Genomic DNA, 25,032 nt, shown 5'->3' on the forward strand with positions numbered 1-25,032 from the left:
AAAGGACAGGAGCCATCCAGGACTACATTTACTCTAGCAAATTATTCTGTTTTCAGATGGCTTGGGACCAAAGCCATGTCATTTTCTGTAGTCTCCGCATGTGGGAGCCAGGCCAGCAGGATGCCCGGGGACACTGCAGGGGCTTGCAGACAGGCTGCAGAGCTTCTTACTGGCAGTGTGGTGTCACCGTGGCTGCTCCATGCTCCCTGTGCCTCCATGCCTTTCACCTGCTCCTCTGACTGACTTCCTGTGGTGTGCAGGAGTTAGGAAAGGAGAGCTGATCAGGGAGAGTACCCAAGAGCAGCTCCGACCAGAGCTCCAGCAAGAATCCAGTCAGAGAAGTAGTGTACCTTCCATATGTACAGCTTGCCTTTGGGGACAGACATTTCTTGGCTTTGCCATAGAAAGACTCTGGTACTAGCAGACTCTAGGACTCAGTTTCCCTAATAGCCCACTAGCTCTAGCTGCCATTCTTCAAAGTGGGATGTTAGAGTCTCTTGGGTTTTCATTTTTAGTTCTTAGCGATAAGCAAGTGATGGAGGATTAAGCTACAGCTAACAGGAACCTTCTGTGTTCCAGACTCAGGACAAGGGATGGTTAAGTATTTCCTATTTAACCTTCACATTATAGAGTTACGACTATTGTTCCCATGTTACAGACAGGGAAACTGAGGCTCAAATAACGAGCTGAGATGTTACACACACACACACACACACACACACACACACACACACAAACACAAACACACACACACACACACACAGAGAGAGAGAGAGAGAGAGAGAGAGAGAGAGAGAGAGAGAGAGAAGTTCACGGTGGCTCTAAGTCTCTGTGGCATTAGGGATCTAGGCTCCTCCTACCCATTCCTTTGCTTTTCATCCCCATGGTTACCTTATTGTCTCAAAGATCTTCCCAGAAGTCATTTTCCCTTCTGCTTTTATGCCATTCTTCAGATCTTAGCCATTTGGTCACCTCTTGCAGAAAGAGAGGCTGGGGAACACCGTGCTCCGTTGGGATAGATGGCTTTCTGTCATGAAGGCAGTTGTGCGTGGTAAACAGCACAGATTTCCTGTAGAGTCTGAATGGAAGGATTTAGTCATGACCGCCCATTGACTACCAAGGGCAAGTGGGCATTTGTACATCCATTTATTTTTGAGATTCTGCTCTGTGCTGGGCACTGTCCTCAGAATTAGGATGTTAAGCTATATGGAGTCTTACTCCAGCCTCTGGCCCTTTGAGGGTACAGTGGGAGTTCTTGAAGCCAACCCACTAGTGGTACAAGGTGTGAGAACTACCACGCCATTGATACGCACATGTACATTTACCATCACTACCAGCTGAGAAGCTGGGACCCATGTCCAGGTCACTCAGGCAGCTACAACACAGGGACAGAAGCCTGGGAAGATGCCCAAGGATTTGGGTTCCAAACCCAGGCCACCATCCACTCCTCTACTCCTTGCTCCTGGCCGCCAAATTACAACCTGGCTTCTGGGTTCTGAAATGGAGATCCCCATAGCATGAGATGTGGGGCCAGGTCAGTCTAGGTGGATTTGAACTTTGCTCTCCCATTCCCTGGTCCCATGGACAAGCCATATTGGAGTTGAACCTTGGTCTCCTCTTGGCAAAATAAGACAACAAAAAAAGTAGATGATGAGATGACTTAAAGCAAAATGCATTTGAGCACACAGTAGGCACGCAGCCAAATGCTTATAATTATTGCGATCACTATTGCCTTAGTACTGTCTACAGCTGGCCGTTCTTTGGCATGCTGAAGCCAGTTGGAGCTCCACGTCCCAGATTCTAGACCTACTTGTGGCAAGTGGGCCGTACTTGAGCTCTCAGAGGCTCATGGGAGTCGGTCCACCGGCCAGGGCCTCAGCCTCCATCCCTTCTGCAGATTTTAACGAGAACGGCTTCATCGACGAGGAAGACCTCCAGAAGATAGTACTAAGACTACTGAAAAGCGATGATGTGTCCGAGGACCTGCTGCAGGACGTCACTCACCACGTGTGTATCCAGAGGCTGAAGGGTGGGACCTGGGGCTCTGGCTGGTCACCCAAAGCCCCCGGATATCAGGCCATCTTCTTTGGAAGGGATCGTTCCAGAGTCCCCTGCAGCTGCTATGGGCATGGGTGGCACATGGTGCCCTGAGAAGTGGGCACACAGTGGAGAGAACTTTGTCTCAACTGTCTGTCCCTCCGATGAGAATTGTCTGTGTTCCCCAGAACAATGTATCCTGCCCTCCCACCCACATAGGGCACCAAGGATCTCAATGTCCTCTACTGCGTTACTCATTAGGAGGACAGTGCCCAGCTGTCCTAGGGACGAGGCATAGAGACAGCCCTGGAAACCTAAGATGGGGAACATGTGCTCTCAGGCTGTGAGAACCCCTGAGTATCTCAGGTCTGGATGGTCCCGCCTCCTGCTTGGCTCAGGCTTCTTACAATGCAGGGCCCATGTTAGTGTCTGACTGATGAATGGGGCCTACTGCTCTCCCTTTCACACTGGTACTAGAGGACCCCATGAGCAAAGTCCTTCCGGGAGAGAGCCCATGAATCCTCCTCCACCCCTACCTTAGCTCACACACCTTCACCTCTGTGAGGCAGGGGCCCTGAGACACCCTGACATGTGCTAGGTACTTCCTCTACACAGACCATTGTCTCCTTCCTCTTGAGGTCCATCTCCTGTCAGACCCAAGGCTCCTTTCAGACTCCTTTCTTCCTCCAGGTCCTGAGTGAGTCAGATCTGGACAATGACAACATGCTTTCCTTCTCCGAGTTCGAACATGCAATGGCCAAATCTCCGGATTTCATGAAGTAAGACATTCTTGAGGTCAAGGGTTTTCAGCAAAGGATCTCTAGTCTCCCCTGGACCAAGGGCTATCTCCGACTTCCCATGGAAGTCATGGGTTTCCGGGACTTTGCTGATTCTTTCAGAAATAGTAAAACTGAAGCTTCCAAGAAATCAGCTAACCTTGGAGAACCAAGACAGAGGTTGACAGGATTCCAGAGCTTGCAAACCATTTGTGGGGTTGGTGCAACCTCAGAGCCATTACCCCTGATGGCAGACATCTATGTGTATCTCTCATGCTGGCCTTCGGATCAGACCTGAGCATAGCCCACTATTACCCAGATACACTGGGAGATGACAAGAGAAATTGCCAGTCTTCTAGTTCCTTCCAGTTCAGGGTGAATGCATCATCTTCAGAGATGGTCCTCACTATGACCCAAAAGTCCCATAGAGTATGCCCGGTTGGCATCTGGTGACACTTGCCTTTGGCGCTTGTCCCTAACACTGCCCCTTGATCTCATAGGCCAGACAAGTTTGACGGTGAAGAAGGATGATGGCTCTTAAATATTTTACAAACCAACTCAAAACAGGACAGAACTGGGTCTAGCAGGAACCCTGGCTAATCTCTCTCTCTCTCTCTCTCTCTCTCTCTCTCTCTCTCTCTCTCTCTCTCTCTCTCTCTCCCTGACCCAGCTCTCCCTCCATTCATTTTTCTCCTACACACTTACCTCCCACTGCACGTCAGCAACCTCTGGGTTGTCAGACATGGCCTTCATGTGGCATGGCCTCCCAACAGCTTGTGTCTGTTTGATTTTGATTCAACTTCAGTTGAATTCAGCTCAATTCTGAATTCCCAAACGGGAATTGTGACTGGCCCAATGGGTCAGGTGTCTCCCTTCTTCCAACCACCTAGATAGACATGGCATCTCTAGATTCCAGGGCTGTGGCTAGGGTAGAACCTACAGATGCCATGTTTGAATCACCCCCATCAAAGGAAATCCCTCTCCATCCACAAGGGCATCACACAACATGGCCACTGGAATCCTATCTGCCCTGCAACTGTGTCTGAATCACTCCTGTTTCTTTGAGTAGGCTACCCTAAAATTCTGAAACCTTTGTGTTCTGGTGATGCTAAAAGAAGCTTAAAGAAAGTTTAGGAATTGGGGAAATAACTTAAACTCCTTGCTATGCAATCATGAAGACCGGAGTCTGATCTCTAGCATTAGTATTAGAAGCTAAGTAAGGTAGCATAAACTTGCAATACCAAGGCTAGGAAGGTCGAGACAGGAGAGTCCTTGGGCTCCCTGTCCCCAGCAAGAGACTTTGACTGAAAACAAAAACAAGGAGATGACACCTGACTGCTCTTTGGTCTCTACACGTGTACATATGTGTACATGCACCCTCATAGACACGCACATGTACACACACACACACACACACACACACACACACACACACACACATGAAGGTTTGAATTGGCTAGAACCATTGTCTACATACATGATAGGACGAGGTGGGGACCTCAGATGGCTCTGGGACTCTCTTTCAGCTCCTTTCGGATTCACTTCTGGGGGTGCTGATGTGAAGTCACCTGGTTCAGCAGCTTCAGGGAAGACTACCGGACACCCCTTCCCCGCCCCACCCCTGTATCCAGGCACTGTGGAATCTGATTTGAAGTATGACTCAACTCTGTCCCTCCTTCACCTCTAGAATATTGTTTACTAAATAAATATGTGTCTACCCATCTGTATCCACTGCTTTCTGAAAGCAGGGTCCTGCCCAGGGAGTTGGCGCTTCTTCTAGGGCTCAGATTTGCCAAAAACCCGGCAAGCTGGGATCTCAATCTTTTTGAGGACGGAGTTCAAACCTTGACCCATGTGAGGAGAAGACTAAGCCAAATGGAACAGAGTTCAGAAGGGAAAAATTTGTCCTTCCCTCCCCTGGAACCCACCCATGATCAGGATGCACACATAGCCATCATTCCAGCAGGCGCCTGGCTTCCTCCCATGGAGAAGACATCTTGGCCCTGCTTGCCACCCGTGGGCCCTGGGGATGGGACCATGTGTGACCAGCATTTAAGGCTTATTTGCTTTGCCATTCAGCCAAGCCCTGTAATGAGTTTGGCCACTCTGGGGATGCTTTAGGGTCCAGCTGTCTAGGGCCTCTGGAACACAGGAGAAGTTCATCATGGGAACCTGTGGGAGTTGCCAGATGGCTCTATCTGCCGGGCACAAGGCTTTTCTTATCTCTGTGGGCCTAAGGGGGTGGGGAGGGTTGGATAAGCACTGACTACACAGGAAGAGCTATTTTGCCATAGTGTGCACTCGAATCCTGTCTTTAGGTCTTGACTCCCCCATTCGGTGGCAATAGGGACCCATTACTCGACAGAGTCCCCTGGAGCTAATCCAGGATGGGTGGAATGTTGGGGCAGTGTAGTCCACTCCAGAACGATCTATAGGACTTTGTGTCCCACCCTCTGCCCTATCAAAGTTTCCCAGGATGTCTGAAGCAGTCATGCTGGGAGATCAGACTTTGACCCCTGAAGGTTGTCTAGCCTTATTTCGACCTTGGCACTCACTCCCTGAGATCATGCTAAAGAGTAGTTGAGTCCCAACTCACTACTCCAGCTCTTCAAGAAATAAGCTCAAGTACGTGTAGAGACCTCCGGTCAGTGCTGAATACAAGACATTGCCCGCTTCAAATGGCTGCCTCAAGAACTGACCTCGCCCACCCCTCTCCCCAAAACTGACCCTGCCCTCTCCCTTCTCCCAGCTGCTGCTGCTACCAGGCCCCTGGGATCACAAAGACTCCCTCTGTCTACACATGGGTGTGTGGTATTTGAGAAACCAGGACTGGGGAGCTCAAAAGACCTAGTTCAAATCTTGCCCATGCGATTTCCTTACTGTGCGCGCTTGGGTGACTTTCTCTGCATCCCAGAAGTTCCCTGACTTCATCAGTGAGGAGGGCGGATGATGCTTTCCTCACAACTTATCCCAATGATCAATTAAATGATGCCAAGACTCCAGGGAGAATTCTGGGTTATTTGGATTATCAATCAGATGGGACACCTAGGGAGTTAGTGATATACACCTTTGCAGTGCATGTGTGAGGGAGTTTCCAAAGATGATTAACTGAGGGTAGAACCCCCAACTCTGAATGTGAGTAACACCGTCCAGCAGTCTGAGGTCCCAGACTTGGTAACAGAACAGTCAGCTGAGCGCAAAATGAGGGAAAATGTTTGGGGGTCATGCCACCCACCTGGGTGTTCTCAATTGTACTAGTGAAAGAGGTCTCCATCCCCGAGTGGCCCACTCCGTCCCGAGTGGCCAGCTGCCTGGGTAGCCTTTTGAGCCTGACCGTTGTCATCCCCACCAGCCCCACCTGCCTTGACCTAGGTGCAGCTGGGTGGCCCACAGTGACTGGGTGCTGCTTCTTGGTTCGAATCCCTCGGGCTTAGTTAGCTTCTCCCCAGGCACTCAGGGCACCTTCATGCATGGTGACAGGATCCAACCGAGAGGCACACGGGATGGTTGTGGCTGAAGATTTTATTACAAGCAAGCCAGCCTGGTCAGACCAAGGTTTCCTGATGTCAGTCACCTGGTTTCAGGCTCTGAACTCGAAGTAAAGGTCCCGCCTTTGCCGCTCTTGAGCAGAAACTCTCTTCCCTGATGGGAAGGTCTGGTAGGTTCTCACATAGTCAGGGGATACTCTTAAAAGGTTCCACTTACTCTTCTCACTCAGAGGAGGCCTGAGGGTAAAGATGGGCCATCTAAGGCAGTGCACCCAGGAGGAGGGGAAGGGAGGAAGGGGGAAGGGGAGAGGGAGGGGGTGAGGAGGAGGGGGAGGGGGAGGAGGAGGAATGTTTGCCATAACCTCATGTACCCAATATAGCTTTGTGGCCCTGCAGCCATCAGCAGTGTGACATCTGCTGACTGAACAAGGACTCAGGAGAAAAGTGACTTAGATTCTGGTCCTCTCTCCTGCTGGAGACAAACCCATGTGACAGTGAACTGCTGCTACTGTTGTCCTCTTGGCTTTGTTTTGAGGAGTAAATGAAGCTCTGCATGTAAGGCACTTAGTGCATGGTAAGGAGTAACTCAGCCGTTACAGGAGATGCTGCTGGCTGCTGCTGCTGTTGCTGCTGCTGTGATAAAGATGGTGGTGGTGTTGGATGGTGCATGAGGTGGTGATGATGATGGTGAAGGTGATGAGATGATGATGGTTGTTAATTATGAAGATGGGTGAGCTAAGGGAGGTGATGATGATGGTGGTGATGATAATGATGGTGATGGTGGTGTTGTAATCCCAAAAGGCTAGAGACTCCCCAGGATACAGAGCTGATCACTGACCCTCCAAGCCACTTAAGATTAACTATCTGTCAGGCATGGCATGGTTAGTAGTGCAGACTACTGGGTCATTTGGAAAAGAGAGATACAAGGATCTGAAGATTCCAGAAGAGCCCATACGGTAAGATGCCAGGAGACCTGTCCCCAATAAAAGCTCAGGTTCAAGGGACCCACTGGCTCAGAACTGCTTTTATAGAGGGACAGTCAACCCAAAGGCTGAGCTGACTGCAACAAACATAGGTCTCTTCCCAGACAGGGTCTCCATCCAGCAGGCAACCAGCACAAGCTTCTGAGGTCCACACTGGACTCGGCTTACTGTCTTCTGTGTCTTACAGAGAGGCACTGAGACAATGTCAGCAAAGTCTATCAAACTGTGAGGAACAGCTGCTGTACCTACATCTGGATGCTGAGGCTGGGGCTCTTGAGGCAAGCAGGGGTTAAAGGTTAGAAACCCAAACCTGTCCATTGATCTCTTAAGTCTGCCCCCTTCCCAGACAGAAACAGGTAGGTTGCGAGAGTAGGGAGAGGAACAGGCTTGAGCTGGTCTCTAGCTAGGCACAGGTCACCTCCCTACCCAGTCATAAGACCCCTGGAAATAAACTTGTGAAACCTGTGCTTTGGTGGCAGGAGGGAGTGACGGTCTTTCCTTGGGGTGAGCAGAGGGGCTCTCCTGTAGCAGATGCCAGAGCTAGGCTGTAAGGCGTTTTCTTACTTTTTTATCCTGTCTAGTTAGACTTTTAAGATATTTCCAAGTCCCTGGTGCGGAATTAGGTTCCCAGCACATCCCAAGCTGGGTTCCCTAGGAGGGGAAGAGGTGTGGGTAGCAAGCTGATGACCCATCCCTAGTTCATGTAGTGTCCTATTCAGCCACCAGAGGGCAGCAGCGGCTCCAGCTTTGGGCTGGTGCAGCTTTGAGAAGGGTCTTTGCAGAGAAGGCAGCTGGCAGGTTCCCACAAGTCAAGGCTATGGAGTGTGCATCCGGTCAGGAAAACACTTCTTGATCCTCCCATGCGGGTTTCTGGCGTCTTCCCTCCCCCTGCCCCCAACTGCTGGACCTGGGCTCCTCTGTAATGGCAGGCACCAGTGGCTAGGTTAACTGTTTCTCAGGGTCATGGCTCCAGGGCTGGTGGTGGTTGGCAGAAGAGGTGCCCTGTGGGTGTGTGTTTGTTGATGGCAGAGAGGAAGAGAGGGACACTCACAGGTCGGTGGGTAGAGGGTACCGGTCTGGCTCCTTCACAGGCAGTACAAAGTAAGGAACACGGGGCACAGTGCCAGTCTTGTCTTGGTAGTACTTCCGCTGATGCTGGACTGTCTATAGCTCAGCAAAGAACACACAGTGGGTTGTTGCTGTGCCACCTGTTCCCAGATACGGCTGGCAAGGGGTGGAGCATCCCCATCCCACCCCAGTGTTCCTGGTTAGAGTCCGTTCCTCCGTCTATCAGGGATATTGGCATCACACAGCGGTTTTGCTACAGAGAGTAAACTGAGACCAAGCTGCTATGAGGTCTGAAATCCCAGCTTAAAATCTGCATGCCTAGACGCTGTCCATGCAAGCATGCTTATGCACACACATGTGCACACGAGCATGCTCTAAGCTCTGTTTCTCCCTCACTCCTGGAGCAGTGAGCCAACGTGGGGAGAAAGCCTGACACACACACACGGATATGGCCCCATGGCTTCCCAGAGCCTGAGACCATCTACTCATCCTGCCCTGGGGGAACTTCCCTCACTCAGGACAAGTCCCCTGCACTGACACCAGGCAGTGGCTGTGTCCTCCAGGGGCATAGCCAGTGAAGGGTGGGCTGACCCCTCATTCCCACAAGGAGACAGTGGGTAGGCATGCGCATGCTAACTCAGAGAAGCAAAAACACTGGGGTGTGTGTGTGACTGGGTCCCCCCATCTTCATCTTTCCATCATGTACAGTCGTGTACAGTGGGGCACACTCTTACAGGGATACTGGGAACAAGGGAACTTCAGCGGTGCCTTTGCGTATGGTTTCTCCTGGGGTTTGTTTTTGGCCTTTTCTTCATGTAAGAGGTAAGCGAGTATCCTTCCTGTGCTGGCTAGTTTTATGTCAGCTTGAATCATGCTAGAGTCATTTGGGAAAAGGGAACCTCTGTTGAGAAAATGTCTCCCCCAGACTGGCTTGTAGGCAAACCTGTGGGGCATTTTCTTGGTTGCTGATTGATGTGGGAGGGCCTGGATTGATGTGGATGCTACCATGTTTGGTAGGTGGTCCTGGATGTTGTAAAAAGACTGAGCAGCTGTGGGGAGCAAGCAGTGTTTCCCCACAGCCTCTGATCCAGTTCCAGCCTCTAAGTTCCTGTCTTAAGCTCCTGTCCCAACTTCCTTTTGTGGTGGACCGTGATGTAGAAGTGTACGCCGAAGAAATCCTTTCTGCCCCAAGTTGATTTTGGTTGTGGTTGTTTTATCAGAGAAATAAAATCTCCACCACAGAGCTATGGCGTCAAAAGACATTGGGGAGCAGAAGGAGGTGGGTAGGGGCCATCTCTGAAGGTTTCCCAGCTACACTGTCTGTGAGTGAGCAAGACAGAGCTGTGGAAATCCCTGCATACGAAGTCTCCCCTGGCCCCTGAAACTCTGGAAAAACAACCCCCTTCTCTGGCCACACAGGGCTTCCCAGGCTGGGACCAGGCAGGCGACCAGGCAGGCGGCTCACCTTGTAAAAGTGATTGAGCTCAGTGATTCGTCCGTTGTCCAGGTTGAATCGGCTGTAGGTGGGCTGGTGGAGCCAAAGATCCCAGTTCTGTGATTGATCAGTCAGCACCAGTGGGGAGTTAGGGGAGAAGATGGTGGGAAAGCGACCTCCACTGAGGAGCGCGTAGCTCTTCTCCAAGCCTGTTCTGCGGAGGTCTTGGAAGTACTTGAAGGTGGTGTTACCGTAAGAAGAGCCAAAGGAGGAAGCCACACCGGGGACATGGCCTTTATATCTGCAGGGACAGCGGGGAGGGGGTAGAGGAAGACACAACTTCATGACATCCATGGCTAGTTCCCAGGCAGGCCTCTGACGACTGAGGGTCCCCATGTCCCTCTGGCTGAGAAAGAGTCCTTAAAGAGCACCAGGATGCTTAGGTCTTTGGGGAAAGGTCACTCGAACAGGCCTCTGGGCCCCTGTGAACCTGAGTGAGCCTACGGGACCATCAGAGCTATGTGGGTCGTCTAGCTCCTCAGGGGCCGGCCAGAAGATTCTGGTGCTCTGTCCTCTGTGGTCATCTCATTGCCAGAGAAAGAGAGAATGGGAGAAGCTGGTGGAGTTTAGTGGTAAAACTCTGTGAATGCTTGGTTTTCTGCAGCACAGATCCAGATGAAAGTTCCTGCAGATGAAAGTTCCCTAAAGAAACTGCACTTCCAACTAAACTGTTTTCAAGGCCAAGGCAGTGACTGAACGTTGCAGGTCCTGAGCCTAATTGCATCCCGTCTTAGGCTATCTGTATCCCCCTAAACAGCTATATCTTGCTCAACTCTGTGTCTGACCTAATATCCAGTGACTAATAGGTAAAACCCTTTTGAATACATTAACTTGAAACCCTGTTTTCTACTAACCAAAAGGCTAAGTAAGAACACTGTCAGATAGCTTATGGAGCCTTTAACAGAGGAAACTTTGCTTCGAGCACCTACTCAATGTTCCCCCAATGTATTTTTAAAGTGTCTTGATTTATGACTTTGCTCTGTTACTATAAAAACTTCATCCAACAGTTACCACGTTGGAACAGAGAATTTGGGGTAGTTTAACTCTGCATTCCAGGCCCATAGACACTCATATTTGCCTCTACAATAAACGCTCTTCCTCTCCTTTGAGGTGAGAATTATGCTGTTGGTGGCAAAGGGTTTTGCTTTTTTTTAATTAAAAATTCTTTTTGAAATTTCATACAGGAGTACTGAATTTACATCAGTTCTATTCCTTCCCTTCCAACTCCTCTGAGATCCCTCCCACTCCTTCTCGAGATAAGTGTAGTTTTCTGGTTGACATTCCCATGGCCTCACAAGGTGCTTATTCACATCACACAGGGGCCTTGACCATGGGTCTGGGATGTTAAATGCCCTTGAACAACTCTTTAGATGCCAAGGAGGCTCAGCAAGAGGGACATAAGATGTGAAAGCAAAGTCTCCATGGCCCTTCTGAGATGGGAGAGCCTTGGCTACACGAGGCTAACAGAGGAAGGATACCCAGCAGTTTCAGACACAAACCAAATCTTTCCAGCCAACATAGGCACTCTTCCTCTCCACTCCTCGCCTTCCAACATCTGATTTCTCCTCCTGGCTGTTAGCACAGAGGACTTCTCCCCTCCACCCTGGAGATGTCACTTTTGAATATTCTGTACTTGTATCCACTTCCCTGACCATTCATTTGAATCTCTTCATCCTTCTCCATTCTTTCCCAGAGAGAGAGGGAGAGAGGGGGGGGAGGGAGAGGGAGAGGGAGAGGGAGAGGGAGGGAGAGGGAGAGAGAGAGAGAGAGAGAGAGAGAGAGAGAGAGAGAGAGAGAAAGAGAGAGAGAGAAAGAGAGAGAGAGAGAGGACACAGAGGAGACAGGGAAACAGAGACCAAGAGATGGAGGAAAAGAAGAGAGGTAGACAGACAGACAGACAGACAGACAGACAGGCAGGCAGGCAGGCAGGCAGGCAGGCAGGCAGGCAGGCAGAATGCAGGCATGTGTGGAGGCCAGAGGTGGCTCTTGGGCTCTACCATTGCTCTCCACCTGACTTTTTGAGACAGGGTTCTCTCACTGAATCTGGAGCTTACATGGTTAGATTTGCTGTCTAGTGAGCGCCATGGATCCTCTGGACTCCTGGTGCTCAAATTACTGGTGCGCCCTGCCGTACTTGGGTTTTTAACTTTATGTGGATGCTAGGCAACTGAACTCAGACCCTCAGCCCACCTCTGTCTTAGTAACTCACTGTCCTAAAGCTGTGAAGAGACACCATGGCCAAGGCACCTCTTATAAAAGGGAGCATTTAATTGGGGGCTTGCTTAGAGTTTCAGAAGATTAGCCCATTGTCATCATGGCAGGGAGCATGGCATGGCACAGAGAGCTATATACTGATCTGTAGACAGAAGAAGAAACAGTTGGCCTGGTGTGGGCTTTTAAAACCAGCTCCAGTGACACACTTCCTCACACCCACTCCAATAAGGCCACACCTCCTAATCCTTCTAATCCTTTTAAACAGTTTCACTCCTGGTGACTAAGCAGTCAAACCTATGAGCCTTTGGAAGCCATTCTTTTTTTTTTTCTTTTCTTTTCTTTTCTTTTTTTCAGGGGCTGGGGACTGAACCCAGGGCCTTGTGCTTGCTAGGCAAGCGCTCTACCACTGAGCTAAATCCCCAACCCCCTTGGAAGCCATTCTTACTCAAGCTACCACACTGTCTACTGTGTCTACCATAGACCTGCAGCCATACCACAACACAAAATAAATCTAGTCCAAAAGTCTGCATAATCTTTCAGTCTCAACAATGTTTAAAAGCACAAAGCTCAAGTCCCCGAGACTGAGACTAAAACGATCCCTTAATGATAATCTCTATAAAAGCAAAAGCAAAAAGCAGATCACACACTTTCAACATACAATGGCACAGAATACACATTACCACTCCAAACAGGAGGAAAGGGAACATAGTGAGGAAATCCTGGATTGAAGCAAGACCTAAAACCAGCAGGACAAACTCTAAATTCTGCATCTCTGTGTTTGATGTAAAAGCTCTCTTCAGATTCCAAGTCCTTCCAGCTTTGTTGATGGCAGCACACATTTCTCTCTTGGGATGGTTCTACTCCCTGTGAGCAGCTATCCTTGGTAAGTACCCCAAAGCTCTGGCATCTCTAACATCTTGAGGTCTCCAAAAGAATCCAGGCTATATTTCATGGCTTCACACAATGGTCTCTCTGGACTTCCATGCAGGGACACCCCTGACACACACCTGGCCTCAGTGGCTTTCCCTAGCTGCAGAGGGAAAGGTCACAACCTTTGTTGTGATAAAACCAGAACTGTGAAGCTGTCGACTTTGACTTACAGCCCTGGAGCTTGCTGCCCTTTGTTCAATTACATGTGCATCAGCTTTCCGTTGTTGATGGACTCCTTTACCGCTTAAGCTTTCTTTCGTTCCCTTTCACAGTCTTTTAAAGGTTGGGGCTCCGTGGGGGGTCTGTTCTGATTCACAGGCCTTCACCATAATCTAGCCTCAGAATCTTCAAGTACAGAGTGCTGCAAGGCCACCTGACATCCCAGGCCTATGGAGCCACTGCCATTCTATAGGTGACATGTCACCTCCCTCTCTGGGTTCTCTCTGTTATGCCTCCTCCTTTTCCTGAGTTCTTACCCTGTGTCTCCTGCAATCAGGATGTCAATCTGTCCATTTCACTCCCTCTGTCCTTCTCCTATTTCCTTTTGAGAAAGATCTCATTGTGTAACTCTGGCTGGATTGGAACTTACTATATAGATCAAGCTGGCCTCAAATTCAGAGCTCTGCCTGCCTCTACCTCCTCAGTGCCAAATGCATGTTACCACGCTCTGCCTCCGAGTGTTAATGGTCCCTTAGACTTGTCAGATACCATGCCTGAGGGCCTCCCTCTCCCCGCCCAGCTCTATCTGTTGCCTTTGTACCCTAATATTCCCTCCATCACCTGCATCTCTTTCTGTGCTGTTCAGAACGCTACAACTCTCCAAGCCTTCCACCAGATGGCGAGCTTCTCAGATGCAGAATGGGGCTGGGTTTTACTTATCTGAGCCGCTGGTTCTCCATAAGTGGTCTGGTATGTTGTGTGTGAGGAGAAAATAAATTGTTCATTAAACAGATAAAAAGATGAGCAGATAGTGCACCAGCAGCCATGGTGATGGGCGCAGTGGACCGTAGGTTGACAAACACCAGAGGGTCGGTGACCGAGTTCCAGGGACTCCTGTATATATGCCTTAAGACAACCACCCTCCATGAGAATTGATGTCCTACCACACGCCAGGTCAATCCCAGAGAAACCCTGATGGTACAAGGAACTATGGCTTGTCTGTTCCTACATTCCAGACACCCATCTTGTCCCAAGGGTTCTGTGTCTCCAGAGGCCTCCTTACCAACAGGCACAGGCCTAGAATTAGGTAGTAATAAATTATTTCCTTCTCTGTGGCTTCAGGGGGGAAAAGGCAAGAAAACCTTGTTGAGTAACAGACAGAGCTACTGGTTGATTTCCATTGTGGTGAAAATATCAGTCTCGTCCCTCTGGCTCCTGGTCTCGTCCCTCCCGCCAGTGGGCTTGGGATCTGATAGCAAGAATGCCGCCTGGGTCAGAGCAGGAAGTAAAGTAGCCACAGAGGAGGCCAGGCCACGAGACCCCATCACTGGCCTCACAGGTCTCTCCCTAGCTCCTTCACTCTGTCCTTTAACTTCATGGGATCTTGATACTTCTCCATCCGCTTCAGAGCTCTTTCTTCTGGGTTCTCCTGGACTTCCCGCTGACCGCCATGTCCCCTCTGATGTAGAGATTGAGAGCTCAGGAGTCTTTGTTGGCCTCTTCTGGGAGCATGGGTGGCCACTTTGGTCTCTCTCAGAAGACAGGCTCCTCCTCTGTACCGTGGCTTACTCCTCCTTGACCTGTAGTCCACCTTCTGTCTCCACTGTTTCTCTCAGATGAGCAGACAGTGTGTCTTCAGCAGGGATGATGTACACAGTTGGCTTCCTCCCTGCCATCTTCAGTGTCTCCTCCTCTCCTCACGTTTTCCCTGTGTGGGGAGATGCTGCCTCTCATATCCTACCCTTCCTCTGCCTTCATGTCTCTGTCTCTCGAAGGAATGACCCCCGAACTTCCGTCTTCCTCTCTTCAACCCTTGCTTTTCCTGTCGTCTCTCAGTGCCACCCACCCCATCCCACCACTGCTCCCTAAACCTCTACTGCTTTGATCAAGGCCATCTGGGGCCATCCGATGTCTTTGGCTCACACAGTCCCTCTGCTACATTTGGGCCAATGGCAATCCCTGTTAGGGAGGAAGCAACTCTGAGAAGCAGACACAGAGTTTCATGCTGTACGGGAAACCTCCCCAAAATACAGATTCAATAAACTGCAAAGTCCATCCCACTGGAGAGCTCCGGGTTCAAGAATCCACCCCAACAAGTACTGTGGAGAGCCAGTGAGATGGCTCAGTAAAGGCACTTACCACCAAGCCCAACACCCTGAGTTTAATGCTCAGAACCCACACAAAGGAGGGAAAGGACCACTCCCACTGGTCTCCCACATATGTGCAGCAGTGTCCACATATGTGTGCATGTACATACAGATACATTAAATAAATGCAATAAAAACATTTAAACGCCCCTCCACACACCACATCACATGTGGGAGTTGGAATGAAAATGGCTTCCATAGGCTCATGGGGATTGGCCTTGTTGGAAGAAGTGTGTCACTGGGAGTGGACTTTGAGGTTTCAGAAGCTCAAGTCAGGCCCAGTGGCTCACCCTCTTTGTTATAAATCAGGTGAGTTGAGTTAAACCAGGCTGCCTTTCAGCAACTCAGTTTGTATGCCCTTCCCGGGGGCAGCACTTTTCCACTGTCCTACCAGTTTCGTAGGAACATGAGCCATCTTTAAAGGGTCCCAGCCATCCCAGAGAGCTCTGTCTCCCTTCTTTCTCTGTCTCCTGCCCCCCCTCATGTCACCATTCCAAGACAGCCTTTTGCCCCACCCATGATAAACCTGCCTTAGATCTGTTGTGTGGTGTGATATCTTAGCAGCACACCTTGGCCCCAGCCCACCAAAGGTACCCCCAGTGCTTTATCCTAACACTCTTCCTGCTGCCCACCATCCAGATATAGGATGCTTAGCACCATGTCTGCCTGCACGATGCCCACCATGCTTCCTGACGTGATAACAATGGGCGGGACCTCTGAACTATAAACCAGCCCCCAACAAATGTTTTCTTTATAAGAGTTGTGGCTATTGGGTGTCTTCATAGCAGGAGAAACCCTAACAAGACTCCACACCACTACCAGAATGAATGAAGGGAGGGAGGAAAGGAGGAAGAAGGTAGGGCACCCTCTACAGGAGCGTGACCTGAGACTATCACCTCAGCCAAGTGGCCAGCCGCTCCTTCCCCTGCCTGAAGATGTAGAAAATACTCACCGGGCTCTCCCTAAAAGGAGTGTTCAATGACAAAACCCTGCCAACCACAGGGCGGTTCAAAGGGGAAACGGGATTCAGTCAGGGAGAGCGTCTGTGAGAGCGAGGGCTGCTGCTCTTCCAACCTACTTAAGAACACGACTAGGAATAGCAGCCAGGTGAGCGCTGCTTGCAGAGCAGAAGTGAATGTTATAAAACCTGTCAAGGCAAAAATAACTCGAGCAACGAAAAATGGACAGGTGGGTGGAGGGGAGGTGGGGGGCGCACTAAGAATGTCTCCCAGCAGTCAACCCATGACATGGAAGACGCAGATGCCACCGAGAGCACGTGGCAAAGTGACTCTCTCAGCCTTCCTTGGGAGCTTTCTCCCTGCCCTGCCCCCACACCCAGGGATCTCTGAAGGATTAATATCTTTTTATTCTGAGGGATTAATATCTTTTTATGAAGAGATGACATTTATCTAAAGTCTGCCAAGTCTTTTATTTCAGTTCCCTTCTCTTACATTCTAGTGAGATTAAATTTCACACTTTCATTTTGAAATAGTAAATAGGGTCTGATTGTATTTTTTTTTAATATAATTGCTTTTATAAGATTTCATGTCTGTCCTTTTTCTGGCCCTATTTTTAGACCTAAGGTGCGTTTCACCAAATGGTAACTTTGGGTGTTGGCTCTGGGAAGACTCACTGCTTTTTTTTTTTTCCTTTGTATATGCATCTAAGAGAGAGACAGAGAAGGAGAGACAGAGGGAGGTTAAAAGTCACTTTACTGTGAAGCCACTGTATGGCGGCACAATGCTAGGCTATGGGGACCATAAACTCCAACTCTCAAGCAGAAGTCATGGTGTCATGAGGTTGTGTCCTGTCTGCTGGGCCGGGTTGGTAACTAACAAATATCAGCTCTAACTCAAGTTGGATCATGGTCAGGGTTTTCATGAAAGGCCAAGGAGGAAGGCCCATTCTGTGGGTGTACTGGCCGAGCTCTGTGGAAGAGTTTCCTTTGGGAGTTGGGAGAAGGGCTTGGCTTTAGGAGAGCCACAAATCAGGAGATTGGAAAGGTCTGGTGGAGGGTCAGCCCTAGTCATGACTTATCTTGGTATTACCCATGGTTCTCTTTTCAAAGATTGACTCCTTTGGGGAAACTTCACTGTGAAAGACTTCCATCTCTCATGCCCTGATGATGCCTGGCTCCATCTCCAACCCTAACTACTCTGTCCATGATGTTCTTGCTCCACTTTCCACACAGAGAACCTGCCTGTTTCTTCTGCCCGGTGTTATAATTCTGCCCTGGCTAACACCACCCCCATCCAGAAAACAGCAGTCTGCTGTTTCTTCTCTATCACCTGCACCTGGATCCTGTTCATGCACTCCCCAAATCTTTCTTTCTACCACAACTATGCTCACACCAAGACCATCTCAAGTCTCCTAGAGTCTCTCTTCAGCCAAGTCCTGTCCCCACCTCTCTCCCCTCCCCCAGTCTCATCCCATGCACACCCCCCACACCCTTGCAGTAGCCTGTGTCCAGGTCAGAGCAACCTTGACACCATTACCTACTGCCCTCTAGACACCCAGGCCTAGCAGAGGTGCACACCACTTCCTCTGTCTGCAGGGCTGACCTTCTGCCCACCAGGGCATTTGCCTTCCACTCCCTTGGGAGGAGCCAGCACTCTGAGTTGGCCCCTAACCTCACCCTGTATCTGATGTGGATGTTTTGTGTTTGTTAACTTGTCACGGCTAATCATCTGGGAAGAGGGAGCTTCAACTGAAAGAATGCCTCCATCAGACTGCATGTGGGGGGATTTTCTTAATAAGTAATAGAAGAAAGGGAGCTGAGCAAGCGATGGGAGCAAGCCAGTAAGCCCAGTTTCTCTGTGGTCTTTGCTTTGGTCCTGCCTCCAGGCTCCTGTCCCTGCGTGAGTCCCCGCCTTGGCTTCCCTCAGTGATGGACTACGATTGGACCTGTAAGGCAAATGAACCTTTTCCTCCCCAAGCTGGTTCTGGTCAGTGTCTTATCACTTAAGAGAAGTTCGGAGGTTCGGAGGTTCGGAGCCCATGAAGCATTCCACCCACAGGGCGTTGGGCTTTTCAGAAGAAAAGAACACGGAAATGAGACTTATTCCTCTGACTCTTCTCTTGACACCCCCAAGCTCCCTGCATGCTCTTTCTGTGCTCCCTGCCTTCCCGCCCCCTCTGAATGCCAAGATATTTCCGTCTCAATAGAATAGAGGCCCCCACCTCCACAACTCTCCTCAGCTCTGCCTGGCTCCCCTTCTGAATTCTCATCTCTGCCAGGTGTATTCGTGTGCACTCGATCTCATTATTTAGCACTCAGGGGACACATCAAGAAGCCAGGCGTGTGTCCCTGGGTGTGTGGGCCTTCACAGACCCCACAGAGCTCCACAATAGAGCCTTCTGTTGCCCTGTGTGACCGAAGGGAATGGCAGGTTTTATAACAGGGCATCGGACAATAGCACACGCTCATCTCCTACCGAGTCCTTCTGTCCCTGTCTTTCATCAAGAGCCGTGTGTTTCTCCATCTACCCGTCACAAGCCAGGAGATGCTGAGCAGAGCTCTTGGGCCAAGACCACAGATGGATTCTAAGGCCCACTGTGGATCACTGTGTGCTGGTAGCAATCCTATTCCTGCCTCTTAAGAGCGCTGGCTGGCCCCATAGCTGACATTAAAATTAATTACCATGAGCATCAGGAATCCCTCGAGCAGCCTTATTAACTAATTAACTTGCTATGTTCCATGTGTTCCCAGTTCCTTTGCAGCCTCCTCTTCTATACCTTCCACTGAGGACAATATTGATGGCGTCCTCCCGCCCCTTCCCACACCCTGGCAGAACTGTGAGGCTCCCCACTGCCTGTGGCATTAAGAACAAAGCAGGCCAGCTTCTGGGGGTCGAGTTCCTGGCTGTGAACCTGTGTACAGAATACCATTCCAGGGGATGCCAAGTGTACTCCTTTTCTTAAACAACGCTATGAATTGAAAGCAGGGCCCCATGTCTGCTAGGCTCCTGCGCTTATCGTTTAGCTGCATTCCCAACCCAAGTACCTTCACTCCTGTGGAGCCTCTAGTGATTTACCCCTAGGCCATGCTCACCTAGGCTCATGCTCAGGGTGACTAACCTGTGCACATTCTATTGTATTTGGAGTGGTCTGAACCCTTGGAATATTTTCTCTATACTTGTTTGTGCTCCTGCCATTCCTGCTCAGTAGGTGATGTGTAAATATTTATTGGGTCAAATTGGCCTTCAGAGGCTCGTTTTTTTGTTTGTTTGTTTGTTTGTTTGTTTTTTGAAGAGCCCATCTTTTCCCTAGAAAAGGAGAACCTCAGATACAAAGCCCAGGTAATGCCCTGCCTTGTGTGAGAGTTATCTGCCAATTAAGAACCACCCCAGCTCTCTGAACAGCCTAGGGAAGAGGAGGAGGAAGAGGAGGAGGAGGAGGAGGAGGAGGTAGAAGAGGAGGAGGAGGAGGAGGTGGAAGAGGAGGAGGAGGAGGAGGTAGAAGAGGAGGAGGTGGAAGAGGAGGAGGAGGAGGAGGAGGAGGTAGAGGAGGAGGAGGAAGAAGAGGAGGAGGAGGAGGTGGAGGAGGAGGAGGTGGAGGAGGAGGAGATGGAGGAGGAGGAGAAGGAAGAGGAGGAAGAGGAGGAAGAGGAGGAGGAGGAGGTGGAGGAGGTGGAGGAGGAGGAGGAGGAGGTGGAGGAGGAGGAAAAGGAGGAGGTGGAGGAGGAGGAGGAGGAAATAGCCTTGGGGCAGAGGTGGTGAGAGAAGTAAAGGACCACCCCGGAACTAAGGTAGATGACTTGCCAGAGGACACTCACAATAGAACCTAGGAGGCCAGCATTGAGGTGGGACTTCCTGAAGGGGCAGAATCTACAGCAGGAAGGAAGTGGGGACTTACAGTCTGGTGCTTGAATGCCCTGTGCCCCCTGCTCCTGCAGCTGGAGTGCCACCTGTTCCTGCAGCTGGGGTGCCACCTGTTCCTGCAACCTGCAGCTGGGATGAGACTGACAGAAGATGGCTGCCTGTGAGCCTCAGTCAGATCCTGCAGTCTGCAACCCTGAGGCTGGAGCTGTCACACACAGGGCAAGGGTACACACCAACAGGAAGGTCCCACACCAGGAGATGCCTTTCTAAAAATGCTTAGACTGTCGCCTGCCCCTTCACTGAAGTCCTCCACACTGGAATCACCTGGGAGGGTTGGGAAAAACCTCATCCTTGTGCTTAGTCTGATCAATGGCGTCAGAACCTCTCTGCATAGTCCAAGGAAAAACACACACTAAAGCTCTCAGAGGATCTGACAGTGACACCCACATCCAGCTGAAACAGCCCTTGCTTTATACTCCATGGCGGAGTGGCCCACCTCGGAGGCAGCATCTCCCAAGCTCTGCCCAACCCCATCATGTCAACTCTTTCCCATCTCCTGCACCTGGCTCAAGAAGCCACAGGCCCCAGAGAGCTGGCAGGTGCAGGGAATGGGTCGCTGCTCAGGTGGCCTCGGAAGAATGGTTGCTAAAATTTCCAAAACGACTGTTATTTAAAAAGCTAGTATTAAAAGATAAATGAATAGATAGCTAGTATAAAAAATGGAGTTACTTAAACTTGCACTTAAACGAATGGTATGAAAAACTAAGTAAATAAGTGTGCAGAAGCCATTACCCCTGATCATATGGTCTGTACTTTCTCATTTCTATCTGTTAGATTTTACAGGAAGGATGCAGACAGAGCACTCTCTTTTCACGGAGGATTTATTTGCCAAGAGTATTTGACTCTTGCTATTCACTTTCTTCCTGTACCTACGAGCTGATGATGAAGTCTAACGTAAACTGTGTGCGAAAGACTAACAATAACTAGTGGTATAATGGACAATTGCAACACACCATAATTAACGTTATTTAAAGCTTATGAATTATTTAGCTCTGGAAGTTTCCATTCTTAATTTCAGACTGTGGTGGAACTTGGATGACTGAACTTGCTGGAAGACCCCCTCCTGTGTCACGGTGTGCCACCCGCCATGTGCTTTCCAAGGTTCATTGACATCTTAATAACCAGGAGGGTTTCTGTCACAGACCGGGGTAAACACGGCAAGTCCTCTAGAGTGAGCTTCGGAAGTGGCACGAGTGAACACACAAAACGCGTGGGTGGAGGGAGAGACCCAGGGAAGGTGCCACCCACCTGTGCTGATCTGCAGGCAGGCGGCAGACTCTGACAGGGACAGGTCTTATACCTCCAAAAGGCTTACGGTTCCAGGGCCTTGAACTCAAGAGTTCTTTGTCCGGTAAGTGTGACAAGGTGTAGTCAGATAGTGGGCCAGGTACATAAAGATATTATCTACAAAAGGTTCCTGAACAATGTGCCACTTAGGAACAGCAAGAAACAAAACAAGCCAACTTGATAGCTATCTGAACATTGTCATCATCATCAACATCGCCATCAACACCACTAACCATCGTTGTCATCATCATCATCGTCATCATCACCACCACCACCATCACCACCACCACCATCACCACCACCACCACCATCACCACCACCACCACCATCACCACCACCACCACCACCACCATCATCATTCTCATCTGGTGCTTCCCCTCCCCCAGCCCCCCAGAGCTTCAGGCTTTGAACACAGTAGTGGCCTAACTACCGATAACAGATAACAGTTACTAAGTACAGGGATTTGCACACATTGGATGATTTCCTTTCCTTTTAACCTGCACGCCATTATCTTCATTTACTTGATATCTAAGTAGAGCTTGTCAACAGAAAAGCAACGACAGGACCAGAACTCAAACCCAGGCAGGCTGGCTCCGGTGTCTGTCTCTCTCCCCATGCCCTGCAGAGTAAGGGGTACCTGTGCTGTGCTCCACCAGGACTCAGCGTAGATATTGGGATAGAGAAGAATGTTAAAGCCGAGAGGTCTTGTTGAGTAGCCCTGGGCAAGATGCTCGATCCTCCTCTTGGTTGCTATGAAGACCTTTTTATTTATTTATTTATTTTTAGGGGATGGTGCTGCGTGTGTATGGAGGTCAGAGGACAACTTTCCGGAGTGGATTATCTGTTCCTTTCACCGTGTGGGTGCCAGGTATTGAACTCAGATCGTCAAGTTCCCTTACCCACTGAGCCTATGGAAACCGTTCTACAGAGGACTCGTAAGGGACGTAGCACAGGGAGGACCTGGCACATGCTTGGTGGGGAGGATCATGGTGTTACTTCTGGGAACCAGGGACCTGGCTCTAGCCCAGCTCTCTAACAGTCACCAGCAGGAGGTCATGCATAGACCCCGTGACCTCCAAACCCACATCTGAAACTGCAGGGAGGTTGGCCGTGAAATCTGTGTGGTCCCAAGCAACCCAAACGTTCTCTGCCTGTAGATGAAACCACAAAGGGGATGTTTTAAGTGTCAGAAGAGACTGGCTGTTCCTTAAAATCTGTGATTAATGTTTGAAAAAGAACAGGAAAAAAATAATAATTATCCAAGTCAGGTAGGGAATCCTGGAGTCTTCCATTAAGTTAAGGAATTGCCACCGAGGTGGGAGAGACACCAGACGTCCTGATTCATTCCTCGCTGATGGAGACCTTTAAGGAAAGCATGTCTCTCCCAGAAAAGTCTTGACAGACATGGCTCAGCTGCTCTGCCCAGAAGAGGCCAGGCTGGACGCCTCCTTTATCATCCTTTACTGCTTCCAAAGGCATCATGGGTAGGATGCAGCACTCAAGGAAACTGTAGACTAACAAGCAAGCAGCCTGTTTAGAGAGGCACCGTGGGGGTTACCCTGAAATTACAGCCTCCAAAGCTTCTAGAGTGAAGGAATTGTGGGATAAGGCTGCTGGCACACCAGGGCTTGGCAGAAGAAGTTCTTCCAATAAAAACCAGTGGAGCAGTGGCTCTCAGCTTCCTAATGTTGCAGGCCTATAGCACAGTTCCTTGTGTTGTGCTGACCCCCACCATACAATTATTTTGTTGCTGTCTCCTAACTATATTTTTGCTACTGTTATGAATCATAATGTAAATATCTGATATGCAGGGTGTCTGACATGTGACCCCTGTGACCCCCTTTCACCCTCCCCAAAGGGATTGAGACCTACAAGTAGAGACCCACTGCTGTAGAGAGGTAAGAAAAAAAAAATAAAAGATCAATGTATAACGCCATACCTCATGACAGACAGCTAGAATGTGGGAAAACCACTGCTAGCCTTGGCCCCAAAGATGTTTGAACTAAATCTTAAGTGTTTACATGAGAGCCAGGCTGGGTGCCTTAAGCTTCTAATGCCAGCACTTGGGAGGACAAGGCAGGAACATCAAAAGTTCAAGGACCGTTTAGCTTACAGCCTGAGTTCAAGGTCAGCCCAGGTAACTTAGTGAGACTCTGTCTCAAAATGTAAAGAAAATCTGTTTCCGGGGGGATCCTGTAACACCGGCCGCACTCCCCAAGAGCACTCAATATCTTTTCCAAGTGAGGAAGGAGTGAATGGACAGCTGATCCAACGTGCCTGGCTGGCCTTGGGAAACTAATAGGCTTTGTAAACTAGTTTTGTCCCAAGGGTCCCATCCAGAGACAGGCCAGATGTTAGCCAGAGCCCCAAACTCTGGGGGCAACTATTCCACATGCACTGTTCCCGAAAACAATGGTGAAAACAATGGTAACATGAGAGCCCCTCTGTGCCCTGCTTCTTCTGCAGGAAAACAACTGAGTTTTATGTAAAATACACTGTGTTTGGTTGCTGCTGGTGGCTTTCATCCTGCAGCCTGCTCAGTTTGCAGAAGAAAGTATGTATAAAGCTCAGGTGGATAGTGTACACTACCAACTGTCACATAACTGCCCTGCCAGATTCTGCTAGGCATGCCCACCCAGTCAGTCCCTCCTTCAGTCAGCTTCCTGGAAAGCCAGGCACTCCCCTCCCCGCCCCCTCCTCACATTATTTCTCTGTGAGCCAGGAGGCTGCTTGCTCCAAACACACACATTTTCATATTCTCTTTCTCCTTCAGTCTGGCCCCATCCACAGCAGGTGGGCTAATTCTCAGCCATCCACTTCTCCAGCTCCACCACCTGCCTGCCAGTCTGCAGTTACAGCAGAAAGGCCATGAAAGCCAAGAAGGAAACATTGGCCAGGTGGGGTTCCTTGAAATCCCCAGACCCGGAGGGCGGAGCCTAGGCATTTGGGCACGTGTGTGCAGAAGAGAGGAGGGGGAGGGTTCTGACCCGCAAGTTCAGGTGTGTCAGGGTGCCTGGCGGCTTACCCGGGCATGAGGGCTGGTGGCACAAAGGTGGCATTGAATTCGGTCATTAAAGTGCCCGCGCTACGGAAGGCCATGGTGGATGCTGCGAGCCCCGGCGCGGTGGCTCGGCTCAGTCCTGCGGTAAACAGCCGGCCGGTCACCCGGCAACCACATGCCTGGCAACCCGAGTTCGTTCTGGGACAGTGAGTCCTCTTTGCTGTGTGCTCCCTAGACCTTCTCTGTCTCACAGCCCAGAGAAGACGCCGCCCCATCCTCACAAGGTTACTGTGTGGCTCCCCCAAGTGTCCCTGGCATCCAGCTTAGGTGTTCATATCTGCCGAGCTCAGAAATGGTGCAGAGATGAAAAAGCTGGACCAATCCTGAAGGGGCTCTGTGTGATCTTGTTTGAACCAAGAGGTCTCCCTCCATCTACGGAGCTCCAGGAAATGGCTTTAGTTCACTAACTTCCTCATTAGTCTCTCCTTTCTCCCTCTGAACATCCTTTCCCCACGTTCCTCAGAAAGGGTGAGCTGTGTTGGATAACTCTTGCCTATAATCCCATCG

General features: G+C 50.1%; 2 protein-coding genes across 5 annotated transcripts in view; one reads left to right on the plus strand and one right to left on the minus strand.

The window, feature by feature from the left end:
* Cib4 (calcium and integrin binding family member 4) overlaps positions 1-4,534 on the plus strand; it is a 63,299-nt gene extending 58,765 nt beyond the window's left edge. For both annotated transcript variants that reach the window (XM_001068424.6, XM_039113093.2), the window contains exons 5-7: positions 1,898-2,007; positions 2,728-2,816; positions 4,340-4,534. In XM_001068424.6, coding sequence (XP_001068424.2) covers positions 1,898-2,007; positions 2,728-2,816; positions 4,340-4,370 — 230 coding nt within the window. In that variant the 3' untranslated portion in view covers positions 4,371-4,534. The remainder of the gene's footprint in view (positions 1-1,897; positions 2,008-2,727; positions 2,817-4,339) is intronic.
* A 1,783-nt stretch (positions 4,535-6,317) lies between these two features.
* Positions 6,318-24,631, minus strand: Cimip2c (ciliary microtubule inner protein 2C). 3 transcript variants are annotated; one of them, NM_001109275.1, is made up of 4 exons: positions 24,490-24,631; positions 9,818-10,088; positions 8,336-8,448; positions 6,319-6,538 (listed from the first exon to the last, which is right to left on the minus strand). In NM_001109275.1, exons 1-4 carry the CDS (start codon positions 24,561-24,563, stop codon positions 6,394-6,396), a joined length of 603 nt encoding a protein of 200 aa, NP_001102745.1. In that variant the 5' UTR covers positions 24,564-24,631; the 3' UTR covers positions 6,319-6,393. The 3 variants fall into 3 exon arrangements, with proteins under 3 accessions (XP_038968636.1, NP_001102745.1, XP_063118357.1); XM_039112708.2 differs by lacking the exon at positions 8,336-8,448 and having other exon boundaries at positions 6,318-6,538; positions 24,490-24,625; XM_063262287.1 differs by lacking the exon at positions 6,319-6,538 and having other exon boundaries at positions 8,370-8,492; positions 24,490-24,625.
* Positions 24,632-25,032: the final 401 nt, after the last annotated feature.

Source organism: Rattus norvegicus, chromosome 6, assembly GCF_036323735.1.
Source record: "Rattus norvegicus strain BN/NHsdMcwi chromosome 6, GRCr8, whole genome shotgun sequence".
Classification (NCBI taxonomy): domain Eukaryota; kingdom Metazoa; phylum Chordata; class Mammalia; order Rodentia; family Muridae; genus Rattus; species Rattus norvegicus.

Coding starts and splice junctions, on each gene's coding strand:
- Cimip2c (NM_001109275.1), bottom strand. CDS start 24,563: ATGGCCTTCCGTAGCGCGGGCACTTTAATGACCGAATTCAATGCCACC. Junction 10,089..24,489: donor CCACCAGCCCTCATGCCCGG/GTAAGCCGCCAG, acceptor CTGTCCCTGCAG/ATATAAAGGCCATGTCCCCG. Junction 6,539..8,335: donor TACCCTCTACCCACCGACCT/GTGAGTGTCCCT, acceptor CTTTACCCTCAG/GCCTCCTCTGAGTGAGAAGA.